Below are 17,195 nucleotides of genomic sequence, written 5' to 3'. Positions count from 1 at the left end.
CATGGGAATGTAACTGTGGGAGTTTTAAGAAAACCCCATTTCCCCCCTTATCTATACTAGTAAGAACAAATCCTAATAAGTGTAGTAAGTGCCCTTCAATCTTAAGGTGTAGCCAACTGTACTCGATAAATATTTACTGAGGAGTTATACCTTATGATTTAATCATAAAATATGCTCCACCCAATCTAGCTTAGCCATTTTAGTTATGGGCTGATAATTCCAAGAACAGTGGCATAGCAGATTTTCTTTCCTTCTTTCCTTCCTTCCTTCCTTCCTTCCTTCTCTTTCTTCCTTTTTCTTTCTATCTATCTATCTATCTATCTATCTATCTATCTATCTATCTATGAAAACAGTTCCTTGGCTGTCTAATACTGAAAATTAAATACATGAGAATATGTAACAGAATACGTAAATAAAATATTTTTTAAAATATAGGAGTAATAGTTAAAATAACCACACTGATGGTAAAAATACAATGCAGTTGTATAAATGTTAACTCTCAAGGCCACAGAGATGACTGGAAAAAATATTTATAATGCAATGATGGAAAAAATTAGATCTATATTTAATCTACAATTATAATTATAGCAAAATCTTTTGTGCATGTAGATAAGCTCTCTAAGAAGAAATGGAGCAAATACAACTGATTATTAGGGCACTTTGTCTTTTATATAAGAATTTTAGTATTTAAAAAAATACTATTTGTTCAACACATAAACTATTAAAACAGATAGTTTAGTCTTCCCGATCTTGCCCACCCCCCCCATAATCCCAAGCAAATCTCCCTTCCTTCCTTCATTTCCTTGCTCAGTAAATATACAGAGTTGTTACACTACTCCTTCACTGGACTGGCTTTACCTTTCTATTTAATGGGTGCTTCATGGAAGTTTACACAGGTAAGTATGAAAGGTGTTGAATCCCTTCTTCCATAAAACATTATGAGAAAAATCAATTTTTCATCAGAAACTTCAGCAATATGCACCTTCTGGAAACAAACAAACAAACCCAAAACAAAACCCAAAGCCATTGAGTCAATGCTGACTCATAGTGACCCTATACGACAGGCTAGAACTGCCCTGTGAGTTTCAAAGATTTACCTGTTTTACGGGAGCAGCCAGTGGGTTTCAACTGCTGACCTTGTGGATCACAGCCAACCAGTAACCACTATACCACCTGGAGCCTAATGCCCTTCAAGTATTCAAAAGTAGTGCCCTTCTGTTTCCAATGAAAATGTGAAAGGAGGTCATTAAAGCCGATGAAGAATGAACATTACAGAACAGGACCTCGGAAACAAGAGATGCTGCTTGAAGACTTCTAAGCTCCTCACATATGCATCATTCCACCTTTTTAATTTCAGGTGCTTGCCTTGCATAGCCATCCCTACGGCTCAGTGATTACCATCTACCTAGCACGAAGCGCTGGAGAGGGAGGGGGGGCAGCGGGGAGGGAGGGGCAAAATGAGGACCTAATGCCGGGGGGCTTAAGTGGAGAGGAAGTGTTTTGAGAATGACCAGGGCAATGAATGTACACATGTGCTTTGCACAATTGATGTATGTATGGATTGTGATAAGAGTTGTATGAGCCCCTAATAAAATGATTAGGGAGAAAAAACAAAAAAGAACTTAGAAGAAAATTAAAAAGAAAAAAAGAAGCGCTCGAAAGAACATTCTGATTTCTAGGCAGTCCATTCAGAGGAAAACAAAGTAACACCTGTTCTGGAGCAAACATTATGCTAAAAGGCAGAGGGCAGGCTCCCCGACCAGATAACCCAGCTCGGAAGTCTCTGGGCCTGCTGCTCCCAAAGAAGCCTCTGACGCCGAGCTGACCTTAGGTGACCTTTTATGAAACGACTGTCAAGCTGTTCCAAATCAAATCAGCTCCAAACTAAACCGGGAAGAAAATTTATCTGAACTTAGCCTCGCAGATGTTATGGCCACCAGAAATGTACCCAGATGACATTTATATTATCCATAATATATGCTCCCAGGGAGTCTGAAATGTTTTTATGTCTGGCAACAACTTTATCTTCTGTGCTTCAGTGGGCTATAAAACTTACATTTTTTAAGTGATATATTTACTGTTTATCAATTTAAATATAGCAACACTGTCATTGCTCGGTCAAAGGGTCGTTTGAGAAAGCTTACTTCTGAGCAAGCGGGTTCTCCTCTGCCAGCAGCTAGCTCAACAGGGGATGGGGCCTGGTTAGTTTTATACAGTTAGGCCAAACACAGGCAGATTTCTTTGTATGCCAGGAAAATTTGGCTCCCATGGTTACTTATTTTTGTATTTATCTCGTGTGTATGTGGTTTTGGTGTGTGCGCACACGCACATCTTTCATTATTTGAAAATCTGACCAAAGCCAATGAAAAATTCTCATCTCCCTAGTGCTACAGGTCTAATGATAACTCTGTATCTGCAAGTGCTAATGCTATTATTGCTGGTTTCACAGTCTTTGGGGGGGACGGGGGAACATGTTTATGCTTTAGTTTTAGCAAGAAAAAAACCCCATAAACTCCTGGGAACAGAAACATTCTTCTTACCATTAGCTGCTGCTGGATGTTCCTAAGTTTGAAAACATGCCCAGTGCAAGTGTCTCCAGTAAACTGGGGTTCATGCTGTGACTGAGAATCAGAGGTTAATGTATAGATGTCCAACTCTCGATGATGTCTCACAGAACAGTCTCCATAGGGTATTTCATGGGACAGACTGCTCCAGGATTCCGGTTCTCCAGCATTCTCCCTGCAAAGAAACAAGCTCTAGTGAATACATACATTCTGCCTCCCAGGTGGGGACTCAGCGCTCTGTGCCTTATATAAGCGCTCTAACTGATTCCGAGTGAAAAGGAGGCTCAGAGCAGCCGATATTTGGCTTGTACGGCAGCTCGGTTCATTAGGCATGTAATTGATCCCTCCATTCACCTCACAAGAGGTCACACAAAGGGGGCAAACAGCAAATCCAGGACTCCTCCCTACAGAGGTTCTTTTGACCAAGACACAGAGAAGTCTGCGAGCATGAAATAGTTAATCTTATGCTAACAGCAAACAATGGGAAACTATAACGAGAATGGTTTTAGCCTGGTTTTCAATAGAAATAGGCTTATTATGAATTTCTTTAAATGGACCACATAAATCCCAGCCTCCACACCCTGAGACCAGAAGACTAGCTAGAGGGTACTGCGCTACTATTACCAACTGTGCTGAAAAGGATCAAAACAGGTCCTGATTAGAGTGGGAGAAAACTGTTCAAAATAATGAAGACCAGCCTGAGTCATCTGACAGAGTGGTGGGACCCCCAGACTATGGCTCTTAGACCCCTTACAGGCCTGGAACTGGACTCAACTTTCAGCCATATGACAGACCCATATGGTGAGAGGTCCTACCAAGAAGGTGCAGAGTCCTGAAAACAATCAACCCTTCAAGGTCAAAAGGGTAGCATCTGGAAATGGGGAACACAGGGAAGAGGTGGAAAGGGCATATCAGGACCTGCAATCAATGCTCTAAAATAAACCATGTATTGACTGCTGAATGGAAAAACCAGTCCACTCTGTGAATATTCAAACAAGTCGCCAAAGTAAAAAAAAACAAATAAAAGTTAGACCACATTATTATTAACTCCGGTCAATTACACCGAAAAGGGGACTCCCCGTGAAGGCACGCGGCAACTTTTGTTGGGGGAGGATGCACTTTCTAAGTTTCCCACATCAGTGCTGGAGAAAAACGAATACAACTGTCTTACTGCTCTGTGGCTGTCCACGTAATCATCAAATTCCACTTGAATACAGAAAGCTCTTGGTACCAAGAATTTCACTTTTAAAAGTACTGTAAATTTTTAAAAATCAAATAACGATGCTCAGTTCACATTATTAAAAATATGTATTACATACACATGTAGATGACATGGGTACAGGTATGTAACAAGGCACTCGAGACAGGACTCAAAATATGTCACCTCTGGTTTTGGGGTTCTCTAATGCTAATGGAATGTCCATTATCAATTTGGACAGGGTCAGTGGAGTTCTTCCTCCAAGACCACAGCTGTTGCAATTCTACCCTTATGACAAGAAGGTGCATTTATGCCCATGATGCCAGATGTAATACACAATCCAAGCTCTAGTGTGCTTTCCATACGAGCTGAGAAAATCTTGGCACACTGCACCTTCTCACACTACATAAGAGTTTGGGTGTTTGGTAGCCTCTTGTGGGTTCATCGCATTTGATAAATGTCTGACGCCCCATTCCTTGACACAAATGCTCTTTCATGTCAGTTTGGAACACAGTGAAGTGCACAGTTGGAGAAATATGGGTCCAAATACTAGCCCTCCATGTCCTAGCTGTGGTGTTCAAAAGCGCCACACTTTTCCTTTTCTGAGCCTTAATTTACAGTCTGCAAAGAGGGACATTACAATTCAAGCAGTATATTGAGGAGTAGAGAGTAATGTATCTGAAACGTCCCTTTCTTATCCCCTTCCTCTATAAAGTTAACATCTGTGGAAAATCCTATATCATATTTATTATATCTCATCTAAGCAATCAATAGATTAGTAAGGCATCTCAGAGATTCTGAAAGAAGGCTGAAGGTTATGTTTCAAATCATTATCACAGTTTGAAAAATGAAGAAATTAAAGGTTAATAGACACTACCCCACCCAGAGATACATGTGAAAAATAGCACTTCAATTCTCTCTCCAGACTTTTGCCTAGTAAGCCAGGCATACCTATGTGTTATTAACAACTCACTTGGGAGAAACTGAAGTTTTGAAGCTAAAATATGCTAACAGTGAGAAACCTGGGACACATGCAAAAAAAGCACACTGCCTCAGGGTAATAGATAAGGTTTGCCCCAAACAAAACGACTAGTAATAGCCATACAGGAGTGCCCTCCACCCCCCAAAACAGGTAAAATAGAACAAGTTTAGCACAGGCTACACTAAGCGTTTTATGTACTTAGCAACCTGCTGTACTCCATCTGAAATAGTCATTTGAAAGTTCCATGGAATGACTCACTTAAGAACTCAATCAACTACACTCCATTAGGGGAAGAAACTTTTCTACAAAGTCAATTCTTCAAGCTTCGGTTGACGCTTGTCACTAACTGCTTAACTAATCGTCTGACAGGTTATTATTCACATCTCTGCTTACTCAGGTTACCACGTAGAACCGTGGTCCAACATAAATGAGACCCCTGAAAACAAAACTTGCTTTGGATAGAACCTTTCTGTGCGAAGCCAGTGGAACAGCCTCAGCGGGCACTGTTTGCTATGGCGGGAGCTTTGCCTTACACTAAAGAGTGACAGTTCATTTTCAGCAAAATACAGTCTTCTGTCAACTTTACTACTATAAATCCTCAAAGCGGTTTCATTTTCAGTATGTCAACTGTGGGAAACCCCTTGCCCACAGAAACTCTATGTTCCCTCTCTCGTGCTCCCTTCCCAGGAGGCTGTGCTTCTCCTGTCACAGTGACCTCCGGGCAAGGCAAAGAGGAGTCGATGCAATCATTCTTGGCTTATCTATTGCTACTGACATGATTCCAAATCCACCTTGCCCAAAGGTCTGGGAAGGCCCACCCACCACTGTTCTTTATCAGGGTTCTGAAAGAAACTCCTTTCTTTCCTTGTGGGGCTTTGTGATCACGGAAGAGGGCAAGGGGCTTTGTGATCACGGAAGAGGGCAATGACAACCAAGATACATAATGAACAAACAAAACAAAACCATCCAGTATGTATTTTAGAAGCCAGCAAGTATTGTGGAGAAAAAACAAAGAGATAGGTTTGCAACTTCAAATGTGATGGTTTAGAGAAAATGCCACTGAAACAAATATGTTTGCTACTCTGCTAAGTACTATATAAAATCCTTACTGGATCACTAAAAAAGTTTAGCAAACTTCTAAGGATAAGAATGTCTGCTGCAACTTACGTTAGCATTGAAAACCTGGAAAAATTAACCGATCAGTAACTAGGGGGCTGCTCAGTAATTTAAAGGGGGGAAATCTACATGATTTTATATAGTATCAAAAATAACTCTGAAATCCACAATTATGAGTAAAATAATACACAAGAGATAGAAGTGTGGGTGTGGTTAATTAGTAAAATGCATGGACTAATATCAGGGTAGTTTTCTTTTCAAGAGTTTCAAGCTTAATAATATTTTTTAAAAATCCATAGGCCAACTATGGATTGCTCAGAAATACTGCTCAGTAATACTCTTCCTACTCTCCTGTTTCTTAAAGCTTCCTCACTATGACGATGTAAACCTTCTATACTTTTCTCAAAGGTGCCCTGCTGGTGTTAATTGAAATGTCAGCAGTTCAAATCTACCAGCTGCTCTAAAAGAGAAGGATGGGGCTGTCTGTTTCCATCAAGATTTATAGCCTCAGAAACCCAAAGGGGCAATTGTACTCAGTAGTTCTGAGTCACTATGAACTGAGATGGACGCAGTAGCAATGGGTTTGGTTCTTGGTTTTTATAATGTTCTCAACTATCCTACATGACATGACCCTTGTCTACATCATTCTCAGGTGACTTTTGGTCCCAGTTTAGTGAGCTCAAGGCCATGAATGTGATCTAAAGTAAGCTCAGGCACTAACTTCAAAGATGCCTCCTCTAACAGCGGTTTTGCTCGTTTGCTCCTGTTTCCCCCTTGGGTGTCTGCTGCAATCAGTAACTGTCCTCTGGTGGCCTGTGGTATTCTATCAGCTTTTGGACTAGCCCTAGCTCTTTCCCCAGCCACCTACCAGATGCTTTCTTAAAACAGGAATCACACAACAGCAGAGACCGTATAAAGTATTAAAGGCAGGGAATAGAAGCAGTGGTGGCAGTAACAACCTTTTTTCAACCCGTAAACCAGCAGCTCTCTTCAAAGGGGACATTTGACAATGTCTGGAAACATTTTTAGATGCCACAATTAGGGACATGGTACCAGCTTCTATTGGATAGAGGCCGCCACCTATGTTGCTAAACATCCTATAATGCACAGGACAGCCTCCACTACAAAGGACCACCGGCTTCGAACCTGTCTACAGTGCTGAGGCTGAACAGCTGCTGAAAACCCACTGACTGAATTACTGTCTGCTTCCTCTCTTTCCTTCCTACAGGGAGTCACCACTTCTACCTCCTTACCACCCACTTAAAACACTTGAATCTTGCCACCTGGCGTCTGCTTATTCCTATGGCTATAAAAACATAACTTAAAAAAAATCATTTTATTGGGGGCTCGTACAACTCTTATCAAAACCCATACATAACATCCATTGTGTCAAGCACATTTGTACACTTGTTGCCCTCATCATTCTCAAAACATTTGCTTTCTACTTGAGTCCTTGGCATCAGTTTCTCATTCACCCCACCCCAATGAACCCTTGATAATTTACAAATTATTAGTATTTTGTCATGTCCGACGTCTCCCTTCACCCACTTTTGTGTTGTCCCAGGGAGGGGTTTATAAAAACATAACTTTCTTGTAGGCCACATGGAACATGTGAATCCTAAAATCCAATGACCATCCTTAAATTTCACTAAATTTAAAAATATTATCCTGGCCCTTCTTTTAAACTTTATTTTCATTTGCCATCCAGACAGAACCATTCTATAAACCTCGTTCTTCTTCTTGAAGTTAGTTTACTTTCTGAAGTTCGTTTTTTCTCTTTTACATCGAGGCGCCCAGCCCTAACATTCCTCCCAAATGCATCTCTGGATTAAAAGTCTCTGAATTTTGCACATTCACACTTCCAGTACTTGAAGACTGTCTCTCCTAAGGTGGACAGTAGGTACTCTCAAATCTCCAGAAATTCACTTGCATGCTCTTTCAACCGTATCTATTTCCACTGTTATCCCCACTAACATCACTGTCCTTATTTTAAAAAATGCTAAGTTGATGTTGGCAATACTTCTATTCCACCCTTATTCAATTCTACAGGCCTTGCTCTAGCACAGATCTTCATGAAATGACCCAGACTCCTGTAACTGCTCTTGTTACGCACCAGCCTGCCCAAGAACTCCCACTACCCTCCACATCTACCCTATTACTATTAAAGCAATAGTAATGCCATTCTCTTGCTCTTTTTAAGTTTGCTGTGCAAAAAGCAATTTTTTGTTGCTCTTTTGGGGGAGGGAGAGGCTGGAGGAAGAACTTACTATACGTACCAGGCCTTGACTGTTATTAGCCAGGCATCCTCTTCTAATCTTACATATGCGAGGAAGCATCTTATCTCTACCATATGGACGTATAAAGCACAGGACCACAGAGCTTCATAGCCCACTAATAAGCAGAGCCAGAACTAATTTCTTTCCACTACATTGCAGTGCCTTCATGTCATGGGACTCCTCGGCCTGGCCACTAAGGTTTTCCATATTACAACACTGACGTTATTTCCCAGCCACCTTGAATCTACCAACACCATGTTTTGTATATCCATTTCCTGAGTGTATTTCATCCGTCGTAGATGCCAGCCTATTCCCCAAACACCCATCTTTCATATCCTGATTCCTAATCTCTTTCCCCATCCTTCGCTCTACAGAAAAAGGATTGTTTTTCTCCTTTCTGAACACATAAGGTCCTTATTTATTACTATCGTGTGTTTAAGCTTCTTGGGGATATTTAATAGCAATTTATTTACTTTTTTTATCCTGATCACAAGCTCTCTTGCTGTGGGGTCATGTTTCCTTTGCCTCTGTCTACTGGAGTTGCAATGCACCAAGGGTCTAAGGCTTCAAGTCAGCAAATAATACTCCCCAAAAATGTGTGACAAATTTCCCTTGATCATGATTCCTTTGGCTGAGTAACAAAGAAAAACCTGACATAACATTTGGGGTTGTCTTGTATAAAAACCCTGCATCTTCCAACAACAGACAGAACAGACATGCACAGAGGAGGAGAACTGAGGCCCATGGAAGGAACTTAGAATTAGATCTTCCTTACCGCGCTCACTCTAGACCAGTGGTTCTCAACCTGTGGGTCGCGACCCCTTTGGGGGTTGGAATGACCCTTTCACAGAAGTCGCTTGATTCATAACAGTAGCAAAATTACAGTTATGAAATAGCAACGAAAATAAATTTATGGTTGGGGGGTCACCACAACATGAGGAACTGTATGAAATGGTCACAGCATTAGCAAGGTTGAGAACCACTGCTTTAGAATCTATGCCTGTCTGTGCAGTGGTAGGTAGGCACATGTACATTATTTTACATTTTAATTCCAATGTTTTCTTTTCCTCCTACTGATGAACTTGGTAAGTTACAAATGCACATGAATCACTCCGTACAATCAAAATGCTTACCACAGGTGTGGGCAATACACATATTTCTCTGTTAAACAAATTCATAGAGAGGACTACAGAAAGATAGATCAAAACATCCATTTTTAATTTAGTTATATAAGCACATATACTTCTGCAAGACTTGGAAAAATACACTGCAGTCTCTCAACTTCCTCCTCACCTCATTCACCCACCACAGGCAACCACTTACAACTTTTTTAGTGTTTTGGTATTTCTTCCTCACCACATTGCATACTTACTTCTCTCTTATAATTCCAAACACATCTTGGGTCCAATATGAATTCCTGTTGGACAGCCACAGTTTGGCTTATCAGCATTATTGCTATACCTCAACAGACTCAAAAAGCAGTAATTTCCCCTTAGCAACCAAGGTTGCTTTTCATTAAAAGTGATATTCTATTAAAGGACCTGTAGCACTGTCAGCCAAGTGCTGGGCTGCTGCCCACAAGGTTGGAAGTTCAAACCACCAGCAGTTCCTCAGGAGAAAGATGATGGTATGAGCTACCACAAAGATTTACAGACTTGGGAACCCTGCAGAGTTGCTATGAACTGGGAACTGGAATTGACTTGATGGCAATAGATGGTAGGTCGGGGGTGGGGGAACTGCTGTGAATTAAATAATAACACGGATACTAGGACACCAATCATTAAAGGTGTCCAATGTCACAGTTGGGAAAAACGCATGTTAGGTGAAGTGGAGGAGAGCCTAAATACGCATGCTAGCAATTCTCTGATGTTAAAATACTGCTAGCAGTACTACAAATCCTTCACACAACACAGTTCGAACATCATGTGCTTCTATAGGACATTCTGTTTAAGCTAATATCTGCTTGTGTTCCCAAAGAACAAAGCAGAGAGACAGCAGGCATGCAAAGAGAAAATCAGAGAATCCAAATTAAACTGCTAGAGACTTCTGGAGACTGTAGCTGGGCACAGCTTGAAAATCTCGTCGAACGCTGTCACTGAACATTTTCTAATAAACACACACACAGACACAGAATTGCTTTGGTGATGGGGAAGGCAGATTCTGGCTTTCCCCCCGGGGGCTGCGAGTGAGGCCATCTCTGGAAGTCTCAGCACAGGAAATGAAAAGATGGCATCTTCTCGATCAGCTCTGAATGGCTCCGTGAAAGGGGGGTGGGGGGTGGGGTGTACTCTTGACGCAGTGGTGGCAACAAGCAGTCATGAGGATAGAGCAGGAGCAGGCAGTGCTTGGCTCTGTTGTACATAGGGACACGACGCGGTAGGGCCGCTTGACGGCATCTGGCAACACAGACTTGAAAAACTAGTATTTTCCGCCAAATCACGTGTCGAAACATTCTACAATTCTTAAAATGTAGTACTTCTTCAGGTACAACTATCATTATGGTGACGAACACTGACAGTACCATGGACTGCCAAAAGAGCCACCAAATCTGCCTTGGGAGAAGTACTGCCCGACTGCTCCTTGGAGGCAAGAAGGCGAGACAAGCCACGTGGTCGGGAGAGAGCAGTCCTTGGAGAAGGACATACATACATCATGCTTGGTCAAGAAGAGAAGCAGCGAAAGCATGGAAGCCACAGCAGCATGGATCGACACAGCGCGGCCACAATGCGCTCAAACGTAACAACTGTGCACGGAGCACAGGAGCAGGTGCTATTTCATCCTGAGTGGACACCTCACAACAACCACAACAACACTATACGAGGGGACTTAAGAATGTTTATTTAAAAGGCCCTTTACCATTTCATTTTTGGATCAACTTTCCAAAGCTCCTTTGTGTTCCTACTTAGAAGTTACGCTCCTTGTTCCGTAGCCTTTGGACTTGCAGGACTACTACTCAGCTCTCTCTTGATTAGAACCCTCCCTAGGTCTACAATTAGTCATTAAGCTCTCATTCCGCCTTGTATTTGCAGCCATGTGCAACCATGGAGAAGAGCAAGCCCGGCTATCTAAAATGTACCGTGGACAACGGACACAAATATTTCATTGTAACTAAACCTTGTCTGGCACTAAACAAGGAAAGTAACTTCTAAATAGGAACACAAGGAACTTTGTAAAGTTTATGCAAAACTGAAATGAAAAGATAAAGAACTTTTTAAACAGAATTTCTGAAGCCCCTTCGTATAGTGTTGATGTTGTCTGTCTCTTAGTCAACACCCCAATAGTATTTGGGTTTCCCCTGAGGTAAGCGGCGCTGAAAGAGCACTCAGACAAGTGCAGGGGCATGCTTGCTCTTCTGCGCACCGGACAAACGGGTTGCCCCACCTGCAGTGTCCTCTACTTACTTTCTTGTAAGCCACAGCGAGCGCAAAGACAACACGAAGTGGGGCGGGGTAACGTTCAAGGGAAAATGAAATGAAAAGATAATGGAATTTCCCCACTAACTCTTGGAAGCTGTTTCCATATCTCCACTCCCCTGCCACAGGGAAGCCTTGTGGAGCAGCGCAGTGGTTGGCTATAGAGCTCAGCTACTACACAAAAGGTAAACGTTGAACCCACCAGATTTTCAGCAGGAGAAAGATGTGGCAGTCAACTTCCAAAAGGATTGACAGCCTTGAAAATACTCCTCTGTCGTGTGGGTCTAGGGTCGCTAGGTGTGCACTCACTCAGGGCAGGGGGTTACCCCTGTAACAGATCTCCTGACACAGTGAAGGTACTCAAATATCCACTGGGATTTCCACTCTGGGGCTAAGGAGTATGACTGCTATTCTGATCTACACAAGGCATTTATCAGTGGCATGTGATCACCAAATTATGCTCTGTGAAAGACAGTAGCCCCCGAGAAGTAATTCTTGCACGAGCTAGTGAGGTGGGAAGTATGGCTTCAAAGGCCATGGTGGTAAAGGGGGACAAAGAGCTGTGATAACTGAACCCAGTGTAAAAGCAACATCAGGAGGAAAATAACTGCATAAAGGGATATTAAGGGGGCAATTGGTAAAAAGTGACTGGTGTTAAAAAACCATATTATACTGACATTAGATCGCTGATTTGAATAATTTCACTACATGCAAGAGAGTATCGCTGGTTCTTATGAGGTATATTCAGAAATGCTGAAGGAGCACAAAGTCATGTAATAGTATGCAAACCTTCATCAGAAAAAAAATATGTGTACATACACACACACAATTTATGTAGCAAATCTGACAAAATGTTAATACATACTGAATTCAAAGGAAGGGTAGGCAATAGTTCATTAAACAATTCCTGCATCTTTTCTGTTACTTTAAACTTTTATAAAATAAAAATGTGAAATGTAAAAACATTAATTTCAACAAGATGAAGGTGATTTCTTGTCTGAGTGATGTTTCAGCACCGCTTACTTCAGGGGAAAATCTAATATTATTTGGGCATTGACAGAGAGACAAGTGTCTTACAAGGTTCTTTCAGATATACTATATTATTTAACTCTCACATCGGCTCTTCAAAATAATGTTCTTCAAGCTGAAAAGATGAGGAAATTGAGGCTCAGAAATAATAACTCATCTTCCCAAACTTAACTGCACATCCCAGTTTGAATCAAATTTTATTATTTACAAGCTAAAACTTGGGCAAGACACATAACTTCTTTGAACATTTCTCTTGATCTCCACAAAGAAGACAATACCAGTCCCTTGATAAAGTCGCTATAAAAACTAAAGGGAAAAGCAAACAGATTACTGAAAATGGCAGACATTCTGTAATTGTCCATAGACCTCCCACAACCAATGACTATTGAGTAAAGGATGTGTGTCCAGGGTGGACGGCTCCAAAGACTGTGTCCTCTGCTTATCATATACTGTGCCACTGCCTGAGGTGGAAAGAGCTGGTCTTCAGAGACCTGCCATATGGAAATGCCAGGAGCATTTCAGGAGAGTGTCTACAGCAAGAAGTAGCTAAGGTGGTTCTTGGAAAGAGCATGAAGCAGAGACTCTTCGGGGAAATTCTCTTTTAAAATAAATCAAAGGAATATCTGTTAGGTAGAATATTTTTCAAGCCTCCAAGATTCTGACAAAAAGTTGCAAAGTACACAAACTGTGTGGTTATCCAAGATAATGAAGAGAACTTGACATTCTCAGGTGTGAAACGCCTGACAAGACATAGGATAAGCTGCCTAGCTGTGGGGCTGCTAACCACAAGCCCGAAGAGGGAGACAGGGCTTTCTGTAGTCCTAAGGACTTAGTCAGTCCTACATACCCACAGGGGACAGGTCTACCTGTCCTACAGGGTTGCTAGAAATAGGGAGCAACTCATTGACAAAGAGTACATTCTACCCAAATAATATGACCAACTTTGGCAATTATTCCTTAAAGCATTTTCCAAAATGGCATATCCAAATTGTACTTCCCCTGTTCCACAGCATTTATCCTACCTAGCATTTATCTTTTCCTCAGGGGAAAGAAAAACTCTACTCACCACATCGCTTAGCCACATTATTCATATGAAACTTAAGATTTCCTAAGTGTGTGTTACAATGGAAGAAGCAATGGGCTATGACATCTGAGAGAATCTCATCTACATCGTGAAGTAACTGGCAGGCCTCTCTTCTGAGGTGCCTCTACACAGACCCCAATCTCCAACCTTTCAGTGCAGACAGACCCATTAACTGTGGCATCACATGGGGCGCCTACAGTTTTTAGATGGTGAATATATATCTATATCTAGTACATGCTCATTAAATATACATTTCTATTTCTTTCTACAAGCAAATGGCTATACACCAGAAGGGCTTCTTTTTATTGTTGTCACTCCTGTTGTTGTTGTTGTTATTGTTAGGTGCCATCAAGTAGGTTCCAACTCATTGGGACCCTAGGTACAACAGAAAAAACCAAACTACTGCTTAATCCTACACTGTGCTCACATTGGTTTTATGTTTGAACCAATTGTTGCAGCCCTGTGTTGTCCAGGGTCTTCCTCTTTCCCACTGCCCCTGTACTTCATCAAGCATGATGTCTGTCCCAGGGAGCTGGTCTCTGCTGATCACACGCCCAAAGTACATGAGACAAAGTCTCATTCTCCTTGTCTTTAAGTAGCATTCCGGCTGTACTTCTTTCAAGATGGATTTATTTGTTTTTTGGGGGGGTTTGGGCAATCCATGGTGGTGTCAGTATTCTTTTCCACACCCAAATGTATCGATTCTGCTTCAGTCTTCCTTGTTCAATATCCAACATTTACACGATCAGGTGATTGAAAATACCATGGCTGGGGTGCGGTGTGCCTTAGTCCTCAAAGTAACATCTTTACTTTTCAACACCTTAAAGAGGTCTTGTGCAGCAGATTTACCCAATGCATCATTTAATCTGACTGCTGTTTTTTAATGATAATACATTCACTTTTAAATAACCACCAGATTTAGAACTGTGTGCTATATAGTGTGTCATCTTTACACATACTCCCATTATTAGCCTCTGAAGATGAACACTGTTTCTTAAATTTGAAAAATGAAAAACAAAAACAAAACTGAAGTTATAAGAAAATCAGCAGTTTTCCAAATAGCTGGTAAATAATTGAGTAAAAATTGAAGCTTTCTAAACCACTACACAGAACTAACTACCTCTGCTGCCCATGATGCACCAGGAAATACATCAATGAAGGAAATAAAAATATTTTCACACACATACACGGGTAAATTGAAGTGCAAGTTCTATACTACCGTGTATTATGGCTATAGAAGAGTGGGTAGTAGATGGATCCCAAGGTCATGTGAATCTTTTACTTTTCCCCTTGTGATGCTCCTTTAGTCAATGGTTCCATGGCTTCTGGAATGCCAGCTTCCTGTATTAGTCAAAGTTCTGCCATCTAGCCCTGCCATGTTGCACTAATTTCAAGATCTTACAAAATAATTTTCTACTCCTACCATTGTATTTGTTATATATGCATCTTAATATACCAACATTCTAATATGTAATAAAAAGTAAAATCCAAATATATTGCTATGAAACCTTTGGTCACAAAACATCAGAATGTGAAGCCATGTTGCTAGGTCTACACACTCTGACGGCAGGGTTTCCACTTCTTGAAACTGCCCTGAAGAGTTCAGCATAAGCCCAGGTCACAAAGGCCTTTCTGACGTCCACGAGTGACTTGAATCATGCTTTTTAAATGCTCTTGAGTCTTGGCACAATTAGGGCTGGTAGGGTCACTGAAGTAGGATTTTCCTAGGAAATTCTCAAGGGACAGCCCTTGCTGCTCTGGCAGAATGAGCAGGTGCACTGAACTGATGAGGAAAAATTCTTTGACAGATTTTTCTGGGAACTTTTCTCACTAATGAAGTTTCTATCAGGACTATCTCTTTGAATGTTAGTCAAACAATGCACACATCTATAAGGGGTACAATAACACTGGTGACATGAAAACACCTTAAAATAAGCAAGCATTTGGGAGCAAAAGTGCGGCATTTACCCAAGGACAAAATTAGGCAGGGTTTCCGAGAGAGCAAAGAAAAGACAAGAGCTAGGGAGAAAGCGGAAGATGGTAGATTGCAATCAACGAGATGAAACAAAATGTGCGTAAATTTTTGCATACAAAACTGATCATCTGCTCTGTAAGTCCTCACCTAATTCACAAAAAGGGAAGGGGACAAACGAGCTCTTAGGAAGCCCAAATGCAGTTGCCATGACCTTCTGAAGCGCTCTCTCTGCTTGGAGTCTAACTGGCCCAGCATTTCCACCTGAAATCACTGTTTGATTAGTCAGTCCTTGCTCTCTGCATGGTGTTGGGAAACCTAGGGTTTGTTCTCAGTTACAATTTATTCTCTAAAAACATTTTCATTAGCTTTACTACTGCTTAAAAGATGGATAAAACTATCAGTTCTTAGAGCTGTCTGGTCTTCATACAATGCTTTTGGTATGCACTAAGCCTAAAGCTTGCTGAGCCTAAGTTTAAGATTAAAAATGTCAAACTATATGGGATCCCAGGTTCAGTAGCTATCAGATCAATGGTCATTCTACTGTCTTCTTCTACCAGTTCCTGGACTCAGCTTGAGTTTCTTCATTCTCCAAGGCTAACAGTGGTCCCCCATTTGACTCATCTTTGTGTCTTTTAGACCTTCCTAAAAATGCTCGATTCATCTAAAAGCTGCTGTTTATTTGGGGCCGCATTCCTGTGAATGCATTGCTAAGCTCTCCATTAGGAGCTCCATGGAATTGTGGTTCACTCACTGGGCTGCTCACCGCAAGGTCTGCAGTTTGAAACCACCAGCTGCTCCTCGGGAAAAAGACCAGGCTTTCTATTCCCATAAAGAGTTAAGGTCTTGGCAACCCAAAGGAGCAGTTGTACCCAGTCCCATAAGGGCACTATGAGTTGGTATGGACTCGATTGCTGTGTTTTGTTTTTTGGTTTTTAAGTTCCCCAGATGATTCTAATGTATAATTAAGATCCCCTGGTGAGTCTATCAACGTAATCCACCACTAAAGTAAAACAAAGGAAAAGAAACACATGAGACGCAGAAAGGTTATTTGACAAAATCCAACCCTGATTCTTCATGAAAATGCTCAACAAAATAGGAAAAGAAAGTATATTCTTCAAAAATGAGGAGCTGATACCAAGGGCTTAAGTAGAAAGCAAATGTTTTGAGAATGATGAGGGCAACAAATGTACAAATGTGCTTGACATACAATGGATCGATGGATGGATGGATTGTGATGAGTTGTACAAGAATCAAAGCACAGGGAGGCTGAATGCATTTGTGAATGGAAACAGACAAGGATACATTCTCTATAAACAGTTCCTATACAATCATTTTATTGATAGTCCTAGGCAGAACAATAAGGCAAGAAAGAAACATAAAAGGCATCAATAATGGCAAAACTTTGTTACATTACCCTTGATCATGCCCTACCAGGCCTTCCACAACCACCTCGCCACCAATTTGGATCACTTGTTGTTCCCTTGTCCCTGGGTTTGTTAACACCACTTCCTTTCCTTCCCCCTCCCCCTCTCCCAGGTCCCCCCGGAACTGTCAGTCC

General features: G+C 41.4%; 1 protein-coding gene across 10 annotated transcripts in view; it reads right to left on the bottom strand.

Moving 5' to 3' along the window:
• Window positions 1-17,195, bottom strand: part of AKAP13 (A-kinase anchoring protein 13) — a 312,203-nt gene that overhangs the window by 176,435 nt on the left and 118,573 nt on the right. For all 10 annotated transcript variants that reach the window (XR_006680703.1, XM_045296492.1, XM_045296493.1 and 7 more), the window contains exon 5: window positions 2,541-2,739. Coding sequence is in view for 9 of the 10 variants with exons in the window: in XM_045296492.1 (XP_045152427.1) it covers window positions 2,541-2,739 (199 nt within the window). In the remaining variant the exon portion in view is untranslated. The remainder of the gene's footprint in view (window positions 1-2,540; window positions 2,740-17,195) is intronic.

The sequence above is a fragment of the Echinops telfairi genome, unplaced genomic scaffold, assembly GCF_000313985.2.
Source record: "Echinops telfairi isolate 266 unplaced genomic scaffold, ASM31398v2 ScPeMD7_7409;HRSCAF=8447, whole genome shotgun sequence".
In the NCBI taxonomy this organism is placed as follows: domain Eukaryota; kingdom Metazoa; phylum Chordata; class Mammalia; order Afrosoricida; family Tenrecidae; genus Echinops; species Echinops telfairi.
Note: the sequence above shows the minus strand (reverse complement) of the source record. Positions and strands in the feature narration are given on the sequence as shown.